The sequence below is a fragment of the Lissotriton vulgaris genome, chromosome 2_1 (assembly GCF_964263255.1).
Source record: "Lissotriton vulgaris chromosome 2_1, aLisVul1.2, whole genome shotgun sequence".
Taxonomy (NCBI): domain Eukaryota; kingdom Metazoa; phylum Chordata; class Amphibia; order Caudata; family Salamandridae; genus Lissotriton; species Lissotriton vulgaris.
This window is the reverse complement of record NC_141687.1, coordinates 1,255,486,971-1,255,510,644: the sequence shown is the minus strand read 5'-3', so window position 1 is coordinate 1,255,510,644 and position 23,674 is coordinate 1,255,486,971. Positions and strand designations below refer to the sequence as shown.

The 23,674-nt window shown below is 47.2% G+C and overlaps 2 protein-coding genes across 2 annotated transcripts in view; one reads left to right on the top strand and one right to left on the bottom strand.

The window, feature by feature from the left end:
• Positions 1-14,881, bottom strand: part of SDHD (succinate dehydrogenase complex subunit D) — a 129,729-nt gene extending 114,848 nt beyond the window's left edge. Inside the window, exon 1 of the mRNA XM_086956978.1 lies at positions 14,676-14,881. Coding sequence (XP_086813104.1) covers positions 14,676-14,718 — 43 coding nt within the window. The 5' untranslated portion in view covers positions 14,719-14,881. The remainder of the gene's footprint in view (positions 1-14,675) is intronic.
• Positions 14,882-15,207: 326 nt separating this feature from the next.
• Positions 15,208-23,674, top strand: part of TIMM8B (translocase of inner mitochondrial membrane 8 homolog B) — a 69,695-nt gene continuing 61,228 nt past the window's right edge. Inside the window, exon 1 of the mRNA XM_086956979.1 lies at positions 15,208-15,395. Coding sequence (XP_086813105.1) covers positions 15,279-15,395 — 117 coding nt within the window. The 5' untranslated portion in view covers positions 15,208-15,278. The remainder of the gene's footprint in view (positions 15,396-23,674) is intronic.

Below are 23,674 nucleotides of genomic sequence, written 5' to 3'. Positions count from 1 at the left end.
GGGGATGAGGATCTCCGAGAGGATCCAACAAGAGATTCCACAATGGGGGAAGGAGAAACGGCGGAGCGGAACACATTTCCAGAAGTACCGGAAACCATGCTTGAGCCCTCCAGAGAGGGGCAATCAGAATCAGATCCGTCTGAAACCGTTTGGAGTAAGCCAATACCCTGGGAATCATTAGAAACGGAGGAAAAGCATAACAAAGGGTCGATGGCCACTGTTGGAGAAAAGCATCCGTGGCCAGAGCCTGAGGGTCCGGCCTCCAACTGTAAAAGTGCGGAAGTTGCGCATTGAGGCGAGAGGCAAACAGATCTAACTGACAAGGACCCCAACGCCGTCGGAGAGCACGGAAGACTCGAGGGTGAAGCCTCCAATCGCTGTAATCCCGGAGATGTCTGGAGTGCCAGTCCGCTATCTGATTGTGGCATCCCGGAAGATACTCCGCAATAACAGTGATCTTCTTCTGCAGACAAAAGTGCCAGAAATCTTTGGCGATCTCCGCCAACACTTTGGACCTGGTCCCGCCCAGTTTGTTCACATAGCGGACTGCCGATACATTGTCCATCCGGAGAAGGACACAACAACTCGGTTGTAGGGGGGAGAAACACTTGATCGCAAAGGAACCCGCCAGGAGTTCCAGACAGTTGATATGCAGAGTCAACTCCTGAGGAGACCAACGACCCCCGGTCGAGACAGACCCGTAGCGGGCTCCCCAACCCCACCGACTGGCATCGGATTCTATCACAAGATCCGGGGACGCCCCGAAGAGGGCTCGACCATTCCAGGCCTCCATGTGGTCCAACCACCACTGCATTTCCCAACGGACCTCCTCCGTAAGAGGGATCTGGTCGGAGTATCCGAGGCCTTTCCGGAGATGCAGAATTTTCAGCCGTTGCATTGCCCTGTAATGCAGAGGACCTGGAAATATCGCTTGAATGGACGACGCCAGCAGACCCACTACACGTGCCAACGACCTCAACGACACAGTCGGTCTGGAAATAACAGACGTCAACTCTCTCTTGATGTAACGCATCTTTTGCTTGGGCAAGAGAAGTTGACAAGCCACCGAATCTATCTGGAAACCCAGGAAGTCTATAGACTGGGTAGGAACCAAAACCGACTTCTGAACATTGATCAGAAAACCTAGAGACTGTAACAGATCGATGGACCAATCCAGATGACGCAGAAGTTGAAGAGGAAAATCCGCCATAAGGAGAATATCGTCCAGATAAATAATCAACCGTACACCCCGAGATCGAAGATGTTCCACAACTGGTCTCTACAGTTTCGTGAAGCACCATGGTGCCGATGATAGACCGAACGGGAGAACCTGATACTCGTACCAAACTCCCTGCCAGAGAAACTGGAGAAAACTGCGATGAGGTTTGAAAATTGGAATTGAGAGGTACACATCCTTGAGATCCAGACGGACCATCCAGTCCCCCTCTCGTAAGAGATCCCTCAACAGATGGATGCCCTCCATCTTGAAATGACGATAGACTACCACTCCGTTGAAGTCTTTCAGATTGAGAACAAGGCGAGAGCCGCCTCCTTTCTTCTCGACCAGAAAGACTGAACTGGCAAACCCCAAGGGATGACGGGTCGTGGGAACAATCGCCCCTTTCTTGAGGAGGGTGGCTATTTCCTCGGAGGGACAAGCCTGGTCCTTTAGAGGAAAATGCAAACAAGGGGGAGGACGGGTTTGATGCACTGGATGATAAAACTCTATTCTGAACCCTTGAACAGTTTGCAGAACCCATGCATCGCTGGAGATCATGCGCCAATTGTGCAGGAAAAATTGAATGCGACCCCCCAACATTACATCGCATGCATGAATTAGGCTCACCTGTAGAGGAGGCATCATGGTACTGTCCTTGCTGGCCACCAGATCGGCCCTTTCCGTACTGGCCTTTTCCTTTTCTCGAGGGGTAAAAGTTGGCTCGGGTGGAATAGCCGGAATCATAGGAACCTCTCTGCTGAGAGGAATTGCCCCTCTGGGACTGGTTCGCAGAGCCTCGGCCGAACGAGCGTCCCCTACCTCGTCCGGCCTTAGCAAAAACCGGGCGCATGGCCCGTCTCAAGGAGGCCTGCGCATTGTCAATCCAGCTGAACGTGGAGACAAAACGAGTGAGTTCCTTCAGGAACGGCTGACCGAATAACAGTCCCTGAGCCTCAGGCCCAGACTCAGAAGTGGCTAATTCCGAAAGTTTCGGATCCAGTTTTAAGAGGATGGATCTGCGACGTTCAGCCGACATCGGGCAATTAGCATTGCCCAGATAACAAATCGCCCGTTGGGCCCATTCGATCAATTCCTTCGGATTCACTAGAGCAGAAGCCTCTTCAGCCTTGTAACCAAGGTCCAAGAGCTTGGTGAGTGGAGCCAGCAAGTCGAGCATCTTGTCTTGACAGGACCGCCAAGATCTATCTAGGCCTTTTTTAGGGTCTTTTGCATACTTTTTCAAGTACGTGACCATCATGGGGTCAACCTCCGGAGTGTCGGCTAAATGGTCCGCCAAGTCCGGTCTCGGGCACTCGGAGCGCAACCGTGCCCGAACTGAGGCCTCAAAAGGTTGTCGAATATGAGTCTCAATATATGCAGCTACTGCAGGTGAAGGCGCCCACGATGAAGAGTTCGGGTGGACAATATCCGCCGGCTCGAAATTAAGCACCGGAGGGCGCTCAGGGGCGTCTACAAAATGTTCCTTACAGACCCTCTTCCGAGGAGGCGGTGAAGCATGATCTGAAGACGCGGAAGAGTGGGCATTATCCGACTCCGACTCATGTAGAGCAGGAGAAGCGGAAGGAGCCGCCGCCAAACTCTTCGCCAGGCGTTGAAAATTCGCCTTAGGAGGATTAACCGGCGACTTAGCAGATTTCTTGGCAGCAGGCAGCCAACCCTGCTGTTGTGCGTAAAGATTCAGGTGACGCTTCAAGGGGTTAATTGCACGCACCAGTGCCTTGTTAACCGATTGTTGGACCCCTCTATCCAACTGCTCCACCAAATTCTGTTCCAAGGAGTCCTCCTCCTCGACATCATAGCAGTAGTCGTCATCAGCGTCATAATATTCAGCCATTCTACCAGGTAGAAAAGTAATTGCCCACAAGACGACTAGAATTCAGTGTCAAAACACCAGTCAAGGGGGAGTGTGTAGACCCCAAAGCAGGCTTTGAACGAAGTAGGACCGGGTCCGAACTTCAAGAAAGTATTCAAGCGTGGAGGGAGCCAAAGCCTGCACAGCACCAAACACTCTAGGCAGAGCCTATGCCACAATGTTGCAACCCAAGTCCTCAAGAGACCTCGGTGTCTGACTGGGTTAAAGTTTGGAGACAGGTCGTGGGCAGAACACCAAGAACGTCGTCACTCAACCAGTTCTGAGGAGAAACCCTGAGACCGGAAATAGGACAGTGCGCATGCGCGACTGTCACCTGTCACCAAACACCGTCTCGAGAGCGCTCGCGCTCCCCTAAGGAAAACGGAAACCCCTGCTCCCGCTCCACAAAAGTACACGATCGCGAGATAGCGCACGGAACAAACGGAGGTGACCACACGCTGCAAACGGAAGGAAAAAGCCGAACAACAGCTGAGAAAAAACACTTAAGTAGTACGGAGACAAAGCCCCAAACACGTGAACCTCAATGCGCAAAGCACAACAGGTAAGAAAAGCAACAAAGTCAACAAAGTAACAATATGCTTAGAAGAGAAAATATGCACTTAACTGGCTGCGGAGCAGCAAAGAAAGAGGAAGACAGACTAATGTTGGGACCTTTTATACACTACTCTCTATGGTTATTCCCTGGTGTTCATGGGAAATGTAGTTTTTTGGTTGTTTTTATTGGCTGCTGAGCATTTCATTAAAGAAATGAGAAAGCATAATCGGAGCCTCCTGTCCTGACATAGAATTCATATTCAAATCAGGTTGAAGCCACCATCCTGGATCAGTGATCTCCTTCCACACCAAATGAACTTTACCCTGGATCATTTTACCGCTGACAGTGATGTTTGCCCCCCAAAAAAATTAAGCAGAACAATCTTGCCTTTTACAAAAGCCATTGGTGTGTTATTATCTGGTGGAAGTACGTTTTTTTCCCCAGTAATACACATTTCAAAGAATTATTACTGCCCCTAGTTTACCAACAAATCTCAGCATATGAAATCATTAGTAACAATAATCTTAGAACCTTTGGATGTCTTAACAGAACTTCCTTGGTAGGAGAAACCATATTATATACAGCGAAGAGTTGTTTGGTCAGACCACCACATAGGTACTAGATGCCGTCCTCTTTGCTATCATCCAACAAAAATACTCACAGCACCTTGTGAACTCCTACATATACCAAAAAGTGCCCAACTCTCCCACATTACACTCACCCCGATAGCTGCACATGTTTTGGAAATAGTTAAATGTGTAGTTGACACATTCTCTTCATGTTTTTCTAATAACTTGCTTGAAACGAGCTACATGGCTAAAATTAGGTTTCTGACTAACATTCTGTACTCTTGGACACTTCCATTTGCTATAAGGTGTTTTACACTGGTTTCTATCCCAAAACTAGCGAGATCATCTTCCAATTGCTTCACATCTTTCTGAGACATTCCAATACTCCTAACAAAATCTAAGGCCTTACCAACACTAAATGTTTCTGTCCTTTATAATACTTCTGAAGATGTTTTGAGGCTAACTGAAATTCATCCACATCTGCCTCATTCTCTTGCACTGCTTAAACAGGTAAATTATCAATTATCTTGTGACCTTCATTTTCCTTGCAGTATAAAGCATACATTTTTCTGTCTCATCTAAACCTCAAAACATGTATGTAATAAATGAGCCACTCTTCTGATTTTGGCACCCTATGATGACCCTCATCACCACCATTTTAATTTATTTTAGTGTGTTCCTTAATGTAGGATGGTCCTACATTTGCCCGTTTCTGTAATCTTGCGGTCTTTCAGTGGGAGCGGTTACTGAGTGGAACAGTCTTGCCAAGAGCAGAGTGTGTGGGATGTGGATTTGAAGGTGTGCAGTTGTGTAGGAATGTGTCAGTCGTGAGAATTATGAGTTCTTACTATTGGCTATGACCATTCTGTTTACTGACTTTATCTTGCTTACTGGCAGGGCTTGCTTATTGGCTTTGGCATAATCTTATGCCATATTGCATTAGTGGCCTATGCTTAAGCGACTCAATCTTCTGAGACTTTCTAGGTGAGAAGTGATGTTTTGCTTTCACTTGTTTCCTGCACTCTGTGTGCTAGTAGAAACCGGTTCTTATCATTGGAATGTACAGGCTCCTTCTCAAAGTAATAGCAAAGGCCTGATCAACCAATGCTGTGTCCTGGGCACGGAGTGGTACAGAATCTGATGGGAAAAAGGAGGCGAGACATGCAAGAAGCTTCGACCAATGTTTCCACTTGTATTAAAAGGGTGAGCCTCCACTGGTCTGGTGGAAGTGGAAGTTTGGATTCAGAGTGAGGGCATACGTGTATCTCGGATTGAACCCCGATTGCTGAGCTCTGATCCCCGGCTGTGTGAAGACTTCCCCATGCCAGCTGTGGGCAGTGTATGCATCAGGTGATGTATTGAGTTTTGTGATTATTGCCATTGTGATGTGAGCCAGTGGCGGTGATCGTTTGAGGTGTTTTCTTTGTGGTGTGGGATGTGCACATCCAGAGTGATCATCTACTCTGTATATATATATATATATATATATATATATATATATATATATATATATATATATATATATATATATATATGAAAATCAAACAGTTGCCTGCTGTAGGGAGACCCACACAAGGAGGTAAGTAGTATGCCTTTATTTCACGAAGGGTGCAGCAGGAAACAGGGCACATTGCTTCACAGACTTCATTTCTTCTGCCCGACGCGTTTCGTGTCAGTTAAACACTTCCTCATGGGCCGCTTGATAAACAGCACGGCATTTCTGAAGCATCCTTTTCAAGTTCAGCCCCCACCCTAGTGGGCGTGGCTCATACAGCATTATGGGACTTGTGGTGTTTTGTTCTTACCCACAGTGTGTTCCGTGCTGTCCTCAATTAAATAATCTTCAGTTTTACCCCAGTGGGTTTTGGTGTCAATGGGAGCTGTTTTCTGCATCCGTTAATTGCTTCGTGGGCGCTTCCCTGTCCTTAAGCCACCTCGCCGTTTGACGCTGTAGCAGGGCTGCACAAGGGTGCAGCAGGGTCCCTCCAGGGTCCCTCCTGCGGCTCAGGCGGGCCGCAAACATGAAAATCAAACAATTGCCACTCGGGGTTTTATTGTGACATTATCGAGGTGCTTGGGGGCAGGCTACTCACTGGAGTAAGACAGGCGACTACCAAGACCACAAGGCCATCTGATTGGCAACGCCCACTGAGGCGGGAAGTATGTTGCTGCCTGATAAAAAATGCTTGCCTCCGAGTACAAGCCCAAGCCTCTGATGAAGTAAGGCTACGAAACGCGTCAGGCTGGACTTTGATGCTTGTTGCTGGAAATTTGCATCCATTTCACTGCTGCTTCCAACAGGAATAAAAATGCCGTAATTTCACCTTGCTTGTGGGCTCCTTCCTTTGCAGGCAAACTTGTTGTTTCATATATATATACATACATACATACATACATTATATATATATATACATACACACATACATATACATACACATATATCCTACTGGCGATAGCCAGTAGGTATATATAGTTAGGACCTAGCTACCATAGGAAATCCGCAACATTCTATTAGGAATAACTTTGGCGCCGGTTGAGGAATTTGCGTGTAATTTTCCAAAATTTTGGCCCGCTCCGCTCCTTCCCTGAAAGTTTCGGGGGGATTTGTGAAATGGGGGCTGAGAAAAAAGGGGGGTCCAAAAACGTGTTTTCCCCCATGTAATTTTCCATAGGACGTTCTCACGCGGCTACAGCCCGAACCGCTGAACGGAATTACGCCAAACTTTGCAAAATTGTAGGAACTTGTACGTAGATGTGCCTTTGCTATATTTGGTGAAATTTGCTCCGGTGGTTTTTTTGAAAATTAACTTCAAAAACACATATATAGCTATATGAGCTTACGGGTCCGCCTACGGTACGCGTACCCTTACGTGCGCGAGCGTGATCCTGATTGGCTGGTAGTCGACTGTCAACATTAAAAACTGTCCAAACCAGGAAGAGTTGGCCACCATCTTGTTGTCACTGACCATGTCATGAATGATCTAATATGTGACATCATCAGCAGTGCATTGCGGGTGCGTGAAATATAGTTAGTACAACTAACTATATAGGAGCAATTTCAATGGTTTTGTATGAGTGAAATGTCCAGCTAACTATAACACCCCTAAAACTTTTTTTTGAGTGAATTTCAAAGGTTTTTTTAAAGTTAATTACTAACTATATAAGGCCTGAAACCTATGTTTTTTTCAGTGAATTTCAAAAGGTTTTTTAAATGCTAATTCCTAACTATATAAGGCCTGAAACCTATGGTTTTTTAAGTGAATATACATCTTTCTGATCTCTTGCAGGATGTCCAGTGCATCTTATCTTACATCAGTTATTGCTTGTTTATTTATCAGTATTATGGTTTGCTCAGTTATTGATTCATGCCTTTAGATCATGGGTACTCACAAACTTTCTGTTGGGGGCCAAAATTACAGTGTGGTTTGTGGCCGAGGGCCACACCAGAAGGGGCGGGGGTGGGGCTTGAGTAAAAAAAACCTTTTTCAGAAAATTATGCAATGCTGTATTTCAAAAGCAGATGTAACTACAAAGAACACATTTTGAGAATACATTTTTTAGCAGACAATAGCGATCTTAAGAGGCATTGGATAGCTTCATACACACTTTGACCCCTATTCCATCACAGTCTCTCTCCCTCTCTCCGTCAGTCTCTCCCTCTCTCTCCGTCAGTCTCTCCCTCTTCTCCGTCAGTCTCTCCCTCTCTCTCCGTCAGTCTCTCCCTCTCTCTCCGTCAGTCTCTCCCTCTCTCTCCGTCAGTCTCTCCCTCTCTCTCCGTCAGCCTCTCTCTCTCCGTCAGCCTCTCTCTCTCCGTCAGCCTCTCTCTCTCCGTCAGCCTCTCTCTCTCCGTCAGCCTCTCTCTCTCCGTCAGCCTCTCTCTCTCCGTCAGCCTCTCTCTCTCCGTCAGCCTCTCTCTCTCCGTCAGCCTCTCTCTCTCCGTCAGCCCCTCTCTCTCCGTCAGCCCCTCTCTCTCCGTCAGCCCCTCTCTCTCCCCGTCAGCCCCTCTCTCTCCGTCAGCCCCTCTCTCTCCGTCAGCCCCTCTCTCTCCGTCAGCCCCTCTCTCTCCGTCAGCCCCTCTCTCTCCGTCAGCCCCTCTCTCTCCGTCAGCCTCTCTCTCCCCGTCAGCCCCTCTCTCTCCGTCAGCCCCTCTCTCTCCGTCAGCCCCTCTCTCTCCGTCAGCCCCTCTCTCTCCGTCAGCCCCTCTCTCTCCGTCAGCCCCTCTCTCTCCGTCAGCCTGTCTCTCTGTGTCAGTCTGTCTCTCTGTGTCAGTCTGTCTCTCTGTGTCAGTCTGTCTCTCTGTGTCAGTCTGTCTCTCTGTGTCAGTCTGTCTCTCTGTGTCAGTCTGTCTCTCTGTGTCAGTCTGTCTCTCTCTCCCACAGTCAGTCTCGCTCTATCTCACTCAGTCAGTCTCTCTCTCCCTCAGTCAGTCTCTCTCTCCCTCAGTCAGTCTCTCTCTCCCTCAGTCAGTCTCTCTCTCCCTCAGTCAGTCTCTCTCTCCCTCAGTCAGTCTCTCTCTCCCTCAGTCAGTCTCTCTCTCCCTCAGTCAGTCTCTCTCTCCCTCAGTCAGTCTCTCTCTCCCTCAGTCAGTCTCTCTCTCCCTCAGTCAGTCTCTCTCTCCCTCAGTCAGTCTCTCTCTCCCTCAGTCAGTCTCTCTCTCCCTCAGTCAGTCTCTCTCTCTTGCTCTGTCTCTCTCTCAGTCAGTCTGGCTCTCTCTTTAAATAGCAGTATTTCTCTACTATAAACAGACACGCAACAAAACCTAAACAGGTTAGAGCAGGCAGACCCTGAAGCAGAGGTCAGACCCGGGACCAGGGTTCAATTCCCGACGCGGCAGGGTCTTGAGCCCAAAATGTCCACGGACTCGATAATTCTCGCTTTGGTGCCTGACCTAATCTTGGGTTCACACTCTGCAACTCTGGGCATTAAGCTTGCTTAATCTCCACAACGGCCCCCCTGCGGCGGGATGCCTGGCTTTCACCTTGGGGATGCCCTGTAGGGGCTATCTCACAGGGAAAAGCCAGGACGGGTTCCCAAGGCAAGCGCGGAGATACCCCTTCGGGGGTCGAATCTGGCGCTATATAAGAATATAATAATAATAATAATAATAATAATAAAACATAGATTTTTAGATCGAACTCGGGCGATGTATACATATACCTGACACGGATCGCCTGGGTACAGGTCTTTAAGTGGGATGAAAAACCTGGGGTTCTCTAAAAGGGTTATGACCGATAAAATTAAGGGCATGGCTTAAAAACATGTAAACAAAATCTGTGCTTAGCATCGTGTGCCACCCTACTGGTATTTTGATGTTTGTCATGATATATCAGATACAACCAGTAACATTATACCTGCAACAAGTCGGGACTATTGGCTTTGACAATGGTTGTTAGTTGCATAAGTTAATAAGCAACAACTATGACTTCGTTGTATATAATATATAACATTGAAAATGCTTCAGTTCTGAAATTATGAAACTGTGAACAAACTTAAACAAGCCTATTTGGAATATAATCAAAGGCTTTGTGCTGCTGTTGAATTGACATTTATCTAAGGGACCGAAAATGGAGACCCAAGTGGTTGTTGGTTGCATAAGATAAATATACAAAAACTATGGCTTTGTTGTATAGAATATTGAAAACGCTTGAGGTCTGAAATCATGAGACTGAAAGAATGAAAAAAGTCGATTTGAACTGACAAAGGCTTTCTGAACAGTAGTTGCTGCAGAGTTGATATTTATATTTTTTCACCCTGAAGGCAAAAATGGAGCCCCAATAGCTATCGTCTCAGCACCTGCTTTGAAGCACCTGGCCCACTAAAAACCCCTGCCTGTTATCTCGGGGAGAACAAACTCACATAAAAAGTCAATTTCAGCTGATGATAAATTGGTCACAGATAGCAGCAACAGCGCCATCTACTGTCACGTTTACCTAAATTAATATGTAAAACCTAACCACTCGCAATGAATCGAAGATAAATACATACATATCTCTTCCCAATTTTAAGCCCCCTCGAAAACCACAAAAGATATCTTTACTTTTTGTGTTGGTGCATAAACAAGGAGTTTTGCAACAGAAAACCACAAAACATGGGGCCAGCAATAACAATGATGGCAGTGGCTTAACTTACTGCTTTCAGAGGCGAGGATGCTGCAATTAGTGCCAGGGGCCTGTGAATCTCGGCTCTGTTTCAGCTGGGCACACACTGCTTCTACCGGCGCTGGGGTGAGCATGTGAGACACTATTTGTCTGCGCATGCCCCTTTGACCTTTTCCTGGCAAATGCGCCCCGAGGAATTACAACAGCTGGAATGGCCGAGTCCCTGACTGTTGTTGTTTTCAATGGGGGCCGCAAGGGAAGGTCTGGGGGCCGCAAGGGAAGGTCTGGCGGGCCGCAACTGGCCCGCGGGCCGTACTATGAGTACCGCCGCTTTAGATTATAAGTTTACTACATATATTTGAATATAATGCATTTGGTATCTGAGCCAGCCTTTGTTTAGAGAGTATTATGTAATAAACCCCAAGCCAAGTTCTAAAAGTGATGGTCTTTGCATTTTGTTAAATGAAACTCCTTTTCAAAGCTGCTGTTTGTTTTGTGTTGCAGTCTTGCTGTGCCAGGGGTGGTAAGACATACTTAAAAGTGTATATTATTCAAAGGTGTAATGATATATTTGCCTCCCAGGTGGGAGTGTAATGATTGGGTGCGGCTTTTTGGTGAGAAGCCACATTCAAAACATTTTACAACAGGTAAATAGGTGTTAAATTATCTAAACCCATACCCCTCATCTTTTTGATGGATTGCCCTACTCTTCAAGGAAAGGAGCTGCCAACAGTCCGATATGCCACACAGGAGCACAATCTCTTTCGAATAATGACTTCCACAGCATGAAGTGGAAGATTAATGCACATGAGAGATGGAACAGTTACACACACAACCCATAGTTTTTACAGCAGCAGAAAGCAAGTGCATAGAATTTGAAACAGATGGGGTGCACAGCACAGCAAGCTGAAGGATCACTGCCTTTGGGGTGACAAGAGCAGCACAGGGTGAAAGACACTTCACCAACAAAGGCGGAGTGACCAAGAGGTAAGTCAGGACCATTGTTCCGGGATGCAGACGCCAGTCTAAAATAGTGCCCCCCCCCCCCCAATTACTACTATTTTTTTTAACAGATCTTGAATATCTTAACATCACAAACGCTTTCTATAAAAAAGGGATTTCTTCACTATCAATAGAATTTACCCTTACACCAGCTTCACACGAGTATCTAACATCTTTTTAGGTTGCTGAGCAGGCAAATGGTGATCAAGTCGTAAGAAAATATCAGCTTTCTGGTCTGTTGTGCTTCTACTCTCCTCTTAGAGACGGTCATGGCCAGTTTGAAATGACAGTGACATGAGTCATAGAAAGTATTAGGAGATTAGGATGATTAAGATGCTGTGTCTGAATCAGACAGAGTTCTAAGAGTGTGTCCTATGAAAGATGAAATCACGAAACACAACTCTGTCACCACAGCCGTCCCCATCAACATCTTGTGATGCACTAAACCAGTGAAATCCAAAGAGATCCAACTAGCCCCTGTACTCCTACTCTCACAAAGTGAAGAATTCTAACACACATGCACTCATCAGGAATGCGTGTAGTCTGTGCACAGTTATGGGTTCACATAACAGGGGTTAGGAGAATGCACTCCTTGAGACATTGCGAAATGTCATCAACCTAAATATTCACAAAACACAGTACACTGGCACCACAGCACTATATGGTGTCCACAGTGCAGAGACAACTGTCCAATGCTTTGTTCATCCCTCCAGGCCACAGAACAGGTTCTGGACCTCACATTACCAGAAACAAGCCTAGGACTCTGCGCATGAAATGCCAGCTTCACAAGTAACAAGCACTCAGTGTAGGGGACTCCTGTCCCATGCACGGGACACACCTGTGCCTTTAGCCATTGATGTGCTACATTCTAATACCGCCAGATACTTAAATAGATCTATGAAACAAGATTACTAACCGAATGGACCATCTGACCTAAATCTCAAATCTGTCACCTGCACTTAACACCATGCACTCTGAGGCAGGCCCAATAACAATCTCTGCAAATTCATGAGGATTCAAATTTGTGACGAGAGAACCGCATATCACCAGGAAGTGCATTATCCACAAGAGTTAAACTACCGCTATTATACTCTAAAAACTGCTGAATACACATAGATCTCAACAGCAGGTGCATTAATCCCATTGTTGTCAGTGGGTAGTTCATGTCAGTGTGTACAGCATAAAAAACAAAACGCATTGAGGGGGTCTTAGATGAGCTCTCTATATCTACCACTCCACCTGCACCCCCAACAAAATAATACTAAAACCACACACACAAAAAACCTCAGAATGACACGTTTGAGGGCATTAACTGCTTAAACAGGATGGGGGGTTGGAAGGATTTGAGGGGTCGAGCATAACCAACAGCACCATAAACACAGACCAAAAAAAAAACAGGACAAGGTCGCCATAGGGAGAAAGAAGATCAAGAGAATCAGACTCAAGATGATAAAATACACCAGAAGGAACAGAAGTACCAAGACAAAGACCAAGAGGAAAAGGCCAGGTTGACCTGTAGTAAAAAAATCAGGAGACGAAAGGTAAAGACCGGGGGTGAGGGGAAGGACTACAAGGACAGACATGGGTAGAATTGAGCTATGAGGCCCGCGTGCAGAAAGAGAGGCAGTAACAGGCCTGGGTAACGGGTATAGAGCAGCAGACCGGGAGTTGGAGGAGGACCAGAAGTCTCAAGACCAGTAAGTCTAAGTCCAAGAGAGACAGAGGACGTGTAGAATTGAGAGCATCAGGGCAAGGACAAAGACCAGGAAAATGAGGAGGAATACCTAGACCAGGAGTGGAGGATGACAGCAAGGATGACTAGTTGCAGAAGGAAGAGGACCAGTGGAATGACGATTAGTATCTGGAGGAAAAGGAACACAGCTCAAATGAGGACCAGAAGTATGAAGAGGGCAAGGAGGCTCGGGTCAATGTACACAAGGCAAAAGGATCAGGATTGTCACCAGCTGGAAGTCAAGAAGAGACCTGATAAGAGGAAAAGCAGGAGTTAGAGGACAGGAACAGCACCAGTAGGAGGTAGACAATGGTGATTTTGATGATAAGGAAAAGGGGGGAAGAGTGTGGTGCCAACAGAAGAAGGAGGAGGAGAGAGCCAATGAAATTCTGGGCCAACAATATACAGAAATACCCTTTGTAACGGAGTCACCACCTCTTAAGTAGTCTTAGTCTTGGGGGGGGGGGGGGGGGGCTCTTTAGATACTTCCCACATCCTTTTCAACCCACTTAGAAGACTGCCTAAGCCACGTAGCCTGTTGGTGACCAATTAAATAAACCAGTGCAGCAGTGCCATTGCATGTTGCCATGCTGCAATTTCGTAGGGGAACACAGTTTATACTATTAATAATAACAATAAATAATGCAAATGCTAATTGTAATTGGCTCCACTCCTCATGACGATGCTCCCTCAAACTTTTCCCCCTGTTTGCAACACCCAATTTATGGGATCCCAGTGAAAACAGCTTTCTTTTCCAGCACGGATTATAACGCTAACCCACAATCTTCAAAGACGAGTTTAGAAGGAACTGTTGGGGACTAAAGGTGCCAAGAAAATGAAGTTATGCATTTTCTGTCTCGGGAAGGAAATGTCCTTCGATGAGGCTCGCATCCTGTCTGACCATCCTTGGTGACTTTATTCAGGTCACCAATCACCATCTGCGCCTTTGATTTCTCCTTCAGTCGGCCAGCGTGTATATATAGCAGGCATTCTACTAAAGCAACAGCGGAAAGATAAAGTCTTGCTTTGCTGTAGGATCAACAAGGGAGTTGTTTGACAAGAGCGCAGTGATCAAAATCTGATTTTTCATTTTGTAAGTTTGTGTATTTTGTGACTTTTAGTTCAGGAACTATCAATTAACATACCTGAAAACAATAAATAAAAGAAAAGCCATAGATTGCGTAATTAGATCCTCAGTGACAACAAAAAAATCATGGCAACCTTACTCTGACAGATGCCCTTTCTCCAACACACACTAGTTTAAGAATTAGGTTACATGTCGTGCGATTTAAACCTATTTCTAGGTTTAAAAAAACACTCGCGATAAGATTGCTGTTGAAAGCCTTTTTGTATAACGACATTGCAGCAATTTATCGTCCATGTCGTAATTAATCGCTTCTCGCCGAAAGCACTTAAAGCCTTGTCAAGGAATACTAAACGCTATACAAATGCAATTATTTTTAGAAATGTCTGTTAACTTCGCTTGAGATGGAGTGGTGATGAAAACTCCCCACGACTTCATAGACTTGAGTTGACAGTCAACGGACTACGACAGCCACTATACATACACCCTGTGCCCATTTACAAAGTAATTTCCACAAACATGCTGCGACGTAAGCCACTGACCTTTCGCACCCATGGAGCAGCTCAATCTCAGCAATGCCGCCATGATGGGAGAAGAGAATTGACAATCAAGGTTACCGCCTCCACCCGGAAGTAAACGACCTGGGCGTGCCCTAAAATTTGATAGAGAGCTGAAATGGTGGCTGAAGTCACATCCGGTGCACTCCGCCTCTTCTTACAGCATGACCGCAAAACAAGCAATCGCAGCTATGCTCTATTGCTCTCATCGCTTGAAGTAAAATTGTAGTCCTTCTTTTATTTTTGTGAAATGTCCCGGTTTTTGGCTTTAAAATTCTGGTCACCCTAAATCGGTGGATAAAGAGGATTCGAAGCGAAATAAGCATTACTAAGAAAAATGTATTCTAATCCCAGATGACCATTCAAATAATGATGAGAAGGTCGTTGGGATGCGTTTATCGTGACGTACTGTTCATGAAGTCTACCTGATATTTCGCAAATCCTAACCGTTCCAAAATGGCCGCGGTGCACGTGCTTTAAAAAAAAAAAAAAAAAAGCCGGGGTGTGTACAGTTGAGCTTTTTTTTGTGGCTGTAGTAGAGACTGGGTGAAGGTCGTATTTCTGAATTAGCTGTTATCAGTGGGCACGATGTCCGAGTACTCTCCGAATATGGACTTTTCTTCGGGCAGTAGCTCCAAAGAGGTCAACGCGGAGTTGCAGTCCATGCTGGCTGCTGAGCAGCAGAAGGCACAATTCACGGCACAGGTGCGAGCGAGAGGGTTCCTAGTGGGTAGGTGTGAGCGTACAGTAAGCGTGCCCTAGAGTGGTGCTGCCGGTGTTACGGGTAAAGTGCTGGCTCCAAATGACAATGATTTGTAGTTATGGACCAGAGTGGGAGGTCTGTTTTAGTGGCACAGGGTAATGTGGCGGACCATGAGTGAAACAGCCTCCTTTCATAGAAAATAAATACTGGCCATTATTTACATTTTTTATATTCTGGAACATCCAAGTTGGTAAGTGAATATAATTTGTGTAAGATTGCCAGGGTTCTTTGTAGCATGGCACTTATCACTATTTTGTTATAATTACTCCTAAACTATTTACACTCTTTCGCATACTTTGTAACCGATACCTTTGCATGATTGCTGTTTTAGCTCGAGATCATAGCTTCCAAGTTTGCAGATTGCTCATGTGTGACACTTTCATAATTTCAGTGCAAATATGAGTGACACTTTCTTGCGAGCAAAATTAAGCAATGAAGACAAAGAAACAAATATCAGACATTACATGTATGTTTTTTTTAAAGTACTGCTTCAAGAGGCATTCGCTATCTTAGCATTGTAGATAAAAAAAAAAAGGCAAGGCATATATCATAACATTGGGCCGTCCTAGCATCCTTGATGATATCACAATGTTTTTGCATTATTATTATTTTTTTGCTGCTGCTCTATAGTTTTTGCAAAGCAATTCAGTTGAAAAGACTTTGCCAAAGTTCGCATCTTTCGGAGTTCAATACACTGAGTACCAATATATTGGTACTCAAAATATATCAATATTTAATACAGAAAACTGTACTTATAAATATTCCGGAGACATCCCCACGTGCACAAGTAGTTGGGACAAAAACATTGAATCCTAGTTAAAGGGCTGGAGCATCAAAAGTCTAATTTATTTAACTGGGGCTGAAATGGAAGGGTACAGCTAGAGATCGTGTAATGCATGCAAGTAAATGAGCTGGGGTATCTCTGGCAGAGTCCCAGCTCCATATCAACCTTCTGGAGCTGCGGGCGATTCGTCTAGCACTGAAGGCATTCCTCCCCTCCGTCCGGGGGAGTTTAGTGCAGGTGTTCACTGACCACACCACCGCCATGTGGTACTGCAACAAGCGGGGTGGGGTCGTGGACCCTCTGCCAGGAGGCTCTGCGCCTCTGGAAGTGGCTGGCACATCAGGGCGTGACCCTGGTGGTTCAACACCTGGCAGGTTCTCTTAACGCCAGGGCAGACGAGCTCAGCCGAAGGTGCCTGATGGATCACGAATGGTGTCTGAACTCTGACATGGCGCAAGGCCTCTTTCTGCAGTGGGGAGAGCTTTGGTTAGATCTATTCGCCACCGAAGAGAACGCGCAATGTCATCAGTTCTGCGTGTTGGAATTTCGAAGGCGGCACTCGCTCGGGGACGCTTGTCGTCACGAGTGGAGTTGCGGTCTGTTGCGTGCCTTTCCGCCTATACCACTTCTGCCCAGAGTGCTGAAGAAAATCAAGTGCGACCGGGCCCAAGTCATCCTTGTGGCTCCGGACTGGGCGCGAAGGTACTGGTATCCCGAGCTACTCAGTATGTCGGTCTATTCCCCCGGTTCGTCTGCCTCTTCAGGAGGACCTTCTGTCGCAGCAGCAGGGGGCGGTCCTCCACCCGACCCTGTCCGGTCTCCACCTCCATGCTTGGAGATTGAGTGGCGACAGTTGAGGCCATTACTTGCCTCCTGAAGTCTGTAATGTCATTTTGGCAGCCAGGCGTCCCTCCACAAAGTTAGTATACGCCTGCAGGTGGAACAGATTTTTCGCATGGTGCACAGCAAAGGTTGTGGATCCTCTCAATGCCCCTCTTTCAGAGGTTCTCCTCTTCTTTCTCTTGCCCAGCAGGGCTCTGCTCTGGTCACTATCAAGGGCTACCTTTCCGCCCTTTCAGCCTTTTTAAGGCTTCCTGATCAGCCTTCTTTGTTCAAGTCCCCCATTGTGAGCAGATCCTTAAAGGGCATCACTCACATGTTCCCTCCTGTTCCTTTTGTGATGCCCCAGTGGGACTTGAACCTGGTTCTAACTTACTTGACGTGCGCTCCCTTTGAGCCGCTTCATAACTGTCCTCTACGTCTTCTCACTCTTTAGTCTGCTTTCCTGGTTGCCATCACCTCTGCCAGGAGAGTGAGTTAGCTCCAGACTCTTTCCTCAAAACCACCTTTCCTTTCTGTCCATCCGGACAAGGTTGTGTTGTGGACAAAGTCCTCTTTCCTGCCCAAGGTAGTCGCAGCCTTCCATATCGGGCAGTCCCATCACCTTGCCCACCTTCTTTCCGCCTCCGCATCCCTCGAAAGAGGAAGAGAGGCTCCACTGTCTGGACCCAAAACGTGCGCTCTCTTACTATCTGGATCGCACACGTCAGTTCCGGGTCGATGACCAACTCTTTGTTGGTTACGTGGGCGCTAAGAAAAGACGGGCGGTGCACAAGCGGACCATCTCTCGGTGGATTGTGTTGTGCATCCAAGCGTGTTACTCCTTGGCTAAGAAGGAACCTCCTGTTGGGCTGTGGGCCCACTCCACTCGGGCCACAGCGACTACTACTGCCCTGCGCCGGGGAGTCCCCTTACAGGACATTTGTCAGGCAGCTACGTAGACCTCGCAGCACACGTTCGCAAGACACTACTGCCTGGACAGCCAAGTCCGGAGGGATGGCTTCTTTGGCCGTTCTATCCTCCAGGACTTTCTGGTGTGATTATTGGTTCGGAGACCCACCACCGGGGTTGGTATTGCTGGGGTATCTATTCTAAGGTAAGGAATTTATCACTAACGTGTCTCTTTCAGATGCACAAGTTACTACTTGTGTAACGATCTATCTGGAAGAGACATTAGTTAGTGATAGATTCCTTACCGACCCACCCATCCTTCCCGTTCTGAGAACCGATATCTAGGGTTAAGGTCATCCCCTTTCAGGGCCCTAGTTTCATGGCACCAGTGTTGGTTCTATCATGGCTCTGCGTATCTGGCGCGGAAAAGCTGTGTATAAGAACTGACAGCGCGCGAGGGCGGCGTCTAAGTACTCCGACGTCATTACGACGCCGACGACTGATGCGGAGCCGCGGACGACACCTACCGACGCGCAGGGGTATTGCTACGCAAAAGTTTCCGGATTCAGTCTGACGCCTGGGGATATTCTAAGGTAAGGAATCTATCACTAACTAATGTCTCTTACAGATATATCGTTACACAAGTAGTAACTTGTGCAAATTCGATATGCAAGTCTATTGATGTGAGCAAGCTGAGCTCATATAAATCTCTGTTGTAGTGCAGAATTGCAGTCGATGTGTATTATGATGTAAGCATGCGGTGTAGGTTGAAGTGTTCCAGTGCAGCTGACATGTATGCGATGCAAGCAGGTAGTGTAAAAGGCAGGCCCCCGTACAGTGGACATATACTGTGCTGTAAGCTGACAGTGTAAGCTGCTCTGCCAGTGTTCAGTCTGGAAGTCTCCAGTTGTGAACAGTGTGTTCACTATTAAGATGCGGAGCTACTGTGCATGTCTCATGATGCAAGAAGTACCACGCTGCATTAAGACTTTGGAAAATACAGTGTAGTGCCCCAACGCAGTTTGGAAAATACAGTGTAGTGCCCCAGCGCAGTGTCCAGGTCTCAGTCCATGACCACGGAGCATACAAAGCAGCGCTCTCTTTCAGTGTGCACGTGTTGTTCTGCTCACAAGTATGTGCTTAATCCGGCGTTTTCATGACAGTGTTTAAGTCTCATGCTGTGCACTGGCAGCGTGTTCACTGACAATATTTAGCACTTTCCGCGTCACAGGCCGGTCTCAAGTTGTAAGCAAGAAGTGGCTTCGTGCAGTGACCCACTGTAGTGCTACTGACGTTGTTTGATATGTATTTACACAATATAACTCCCAAACATCCATTAATTAGTAAGTGTGCGACCGATGCAGCGCGTAGGTGGTGGAAGATGCAAACCCTGCCTGGTGAGACAGTGGGGTGAGCGCATAACTAGTGAATGACATCCTACACTGCCATCCTAACGTGCAAGGCTTGCACAGCTGTGGGCGTTGCATCTTTCACTGCATGTGCACTCCATTACACCACCTTGCCCTGGGCAGCCTCCAGTGCAGTGCGCATAACTCATGCCGTCACCAGAGAGTAGGTTAAATTACGAGTTGCAGTGTGATCCCCACTGTAGCGTGACCACCTCAAGCACGTGATCTGGCATCTAAAAATGCAGTGCCATGTGCAGTTTGCTCGTCTGTTCTCGTGACCAAGTAGCGTAGGGCGCGATGCCTCTTCAGAAGTATGCTGTAAGTTTGCACTGTAAGATGCAGTGCCTGTTTCCAAGGGATTGCACAGCTTTCCAGCGGTGAGCACGCACAGCAAGATACAGTGCCTACAGTGCAATTTGCTCTTCTCATGCGCTAAGCATGCAGTATAAGATGCTGCGTTTGCACCCCTCCCTCACCCTCACTGTGAGCAGGGCAGGCAGTGCAAGATGCAGCGCAAACACCCCTCAATGTGAGCAGGAAGTGTTAGAGGCAGTGCCTATTACCTATCCTATGAGTAGGTAGCGAAAAACAAGCATTTGCAATGCAATAGGTCTTGCATTTATGCAAGTTTGACCTTTTGGCATTGTAAATGACAATGGCTTTTATTTATGTTTCAAAAACCAAAACATAAATAAAAGGCAATGTCATTTACAATAAAAATAGTTCAAACTCTCGCAAATGCGAGACCTATTGTATTGCAAATGCTTGTTCTAAACTGATGTGTAGTACTTGGGTGATATTCTCATTGTGTTACTAAGTGTGTACGTGCACAAAAACTTTACACATTGCCTCTTTAGTTTAGCCTGAATGATAAGTACCAAGCTACCCGCAGGTGAGCACAGGTAAACTTTAAATGTGTACTACACTACAATTGTGCTTCCTGCTTGGACAGGGTGCACATCTCTACCAACCTGAAATATAATTTCTAACAGCAGTTTTCACAGATCTTACTATAAACGTGTCAAGCCTGTGCATCTAATAGGCCTCCATTCAAATGAAAAGCTGAATGTACATGATTTGAAAGAAGTGAATTGAAAAAATAAAAATCCATGCACTCTTCCTTGTTAACATTACTCTGGAGGTACAGTTAAACCATCAAGACCGACAATCATTCTCTTTGAAACACCAGTATTTAATTCTGGTAATAATAATAAAAACACATGTACACAAGCATAGACATCAAGGCTCACACTGACTAAACACCACATGCAAAGCGATACCGTTGTTGGCAAATTCATCAAACTACACTCCTAAAATAAACAATATTAATACAAATAGTGAACAGCACCACCTCGTTCAGATTTTACATACTAGATTACTATATAACTCCTACTTAACAGTGTCAACCCAAAGTGTTACTCAATGGTTTGCCTCAGAGAAATCAGCCCAGCAGTATGACTTTGTGACCTGAAAACAGAGCATAATGTTTCTTTACAGTACTCTGGCACTGCAAAAAATACAAATACTGGCAAAGACTTCTGAACTATTGGCTTTGCCAATGTTTGTTTCCATTGGCAAAACTAACGATCATATAGGAAGAGAGTCTGTTAAAATATGCACACCCAAAGAGTACCGGCACACGAAATCGAAAAAGTAGTTCTCTAAAAGTGAAGTGGAAGGATGAAAATCAGGCAGTCGGAAGGATGGTAAAGAGGGCATGTTCCAGAAGAGGAACAAACACAAGAAGTGGAAGACCAGCCATCAAATAACAAGCATTGGAAATGCAATAGGTCTCGCATTAGGAAAGTTTGAGCTATTGGTATTGTAAATGACACTTTTTTTATTTATGTGTTGGTTTTGAAAGTAGCAAAATTAATAGCTTTGTCAGTTACAATGTCCATAGTTTTAACTTTTGCAAATGTGACACCTATAGCATTTGTAATGCAATGTGTGTTGTATTTACGTGACTTAGATGTATTGATATTACAAATAACAATGGCTTTTAATTTTGTAAATAATTAATACTTAAATAAAAGTTATTGTAATTTTTAATGGCAATAGCTTAAACGTTTGTAAATAACTTTTGTGAAGATTATGTTCAGTGTATTTTATTGTGACGACAATCCAAGAACATTGCATTTGCACCTACACACACAGAGCCACACACATGTAGATGTGGTGGTGGTGGATCTGGGGGATATGGTGGTGGATGTGGTGGTGGTGGATGTGGGGGTGGATGTGGATGTGGTGGTGGTGGTGGTGGTGGTGGTGGTGAAGGTGGTCGATGTGGTGTTGATGTGGTGGATGTGGTGGTGGTGGATGTGGTGAAAGTGGTGGTGGAAGTGATGGTGGTGGGTGTGGTGGATGCGGTGGTGGATGCGGTGGTGGATGCGGTGGTGGATGTGGTTGTGGTGGTGGTGGTGGTGGTGGTGGATGCGGTGGTGGGGGATGCGGTGGAAGTGGTGGATGTGGTGGTGGATGCGGTGGTGGTGGATGCGGTGGAAGTGGATGCGGTGGAAGTGGTGTATGTGGTGGTGGCTGTCATGGTGGATGTGAAGGTGATGGATGTGGTGGTGAATGTGGTGGTGTTGTGGTGGATGTGGTGGTTGTGGATGTGGTGGTGGATGTGGTTGTGGTGGTGGTGGATGTGGTGGTTGTGGTGGTGGTGGTGGTTGTGGGTGTGGTGGTGGATACGGTGGTGGTGGATGCGGTGGAAGTGGTGGATGTGGTGGTGGATGCGGTGGTGGTGGATGCGGTGGAAGTGGTGGATGTGGTGGTGGATGTCATGGTGGATGTGAAGGTGATGGATGTGATGGTGGATGTGATGGATGTGAAGGTGATGGATGTGATGGTGGATGTGATGGTGGATGTGGTGGTGTTGTGGTGGATGAGGTGGTGGATGAGGTGGTGGTGGATGAGGTGATGGATGAGGTGGTGGTGGTGGTGGTGGTGGATGCGGTGGTGGTGGATGCGGTGGTGGTGGATGCAGTGGAAGTGGTGGATGTGGTGGTGGATGCGGTGGATAAGTGGTGGTGGTGGATTTGGTGTTGGTGGATGTCATGGTGGATGTGGTGGTGGATGTGGTGGTGGATGTGGATTTGATGGTGGATGTGATGGTGAATGTGATTGTGGATGTGGTGGTGGTGGTGGATGCGGTGGTGGTGGTAGTGGTGGATGGGGTGGTGGTTGTAGTGGATGCGGTGGTGGTGGTAGTGGTGGATGGGGTGGTGGTTGTAGTGGATGCGGTGGTGGTGGATGCGGTGGTGGTGGATGTCATGGTGGATGTGTTGGTGGATGTGGTGGTGGTGGTGGATGTGGTGGTGGTTGTGGTGGATGTGGTGGTGGATGCGGTGGTGGGGGTTGTAGTGGATGTGGTGGTGGTGGGTGTGGTGGTGGTGGGTGTGGTGGTGGTGGTGGATGCGGTGGTGGTGGATGCGGTGGTGGTGGATGCGGTGGTGGTGGATGCGGTGGTGGTGGATGCGGTGGTGGATGAGGTGGTGGATGTGGTGGTGGATGTGGGGGTGTTGGGGAATGTGGTGGTGGATGCGGTGGTGAAGTGGTGGTGGATGTGGTGGATGTGGTGGTGGATGTGGTGGTGGATGTGGCGGTGGATGTGGCGGTGGATGTGGCGGTGGATGTGGCGGTGGATGTGGTGGTGGATGTGGTGGTGGATGTGGTGGTGGATGCGGTGGATGTGGTGGTGGATGTGGTGGATGCGGCGGTGGTGGTGGATGGGGTGGTGGTTGTAGTGGATGTGGTGGTGGGTGTGGTGGATGCGGTGGTGGTGGATGTGGTGGTGGTGGATGTGGTGGATGTGGTGGTGGTGGATGTGGTGGTGGATGCGGTGTTGATGGATGTGGTGGTGGATGCGGTGGTGGTGGATGTGGTGGTGGTGGATGGGGTGGATGTGGTGGTGGATGTGGTAGTGGTGGATGGGGTGGTGGTTGTAGTGGATGTGGTGGTGGTGGATGCGGTGGTGGTGGATGCGGTGGATGTGGTGGTGGATGTCATGGTGGATGTGGAGGTGATGGTGGTGGTGGATGTGGTGGTGGTGGTGGATGTGGTGGTGGTGGTGGATGTGATGGTGGATGTGGTGGATGTGATGGTGGATGTGGTGTTGGATGTGGTGTTGATGGTGGATGTGGTGGTGGATGCTGTGGTGGTGGTGGTAGTGGTGGATGGGGTGGTGGTTGTAGTGGATGTGGTGGTGGATGTAGTGGTGGTGGATGCGGTGGTGGATGCGGTGGTGGATGTGGTTGTGGTGGTGGATGTGGTGGTGGAGGTGGTGGTGGTGGTG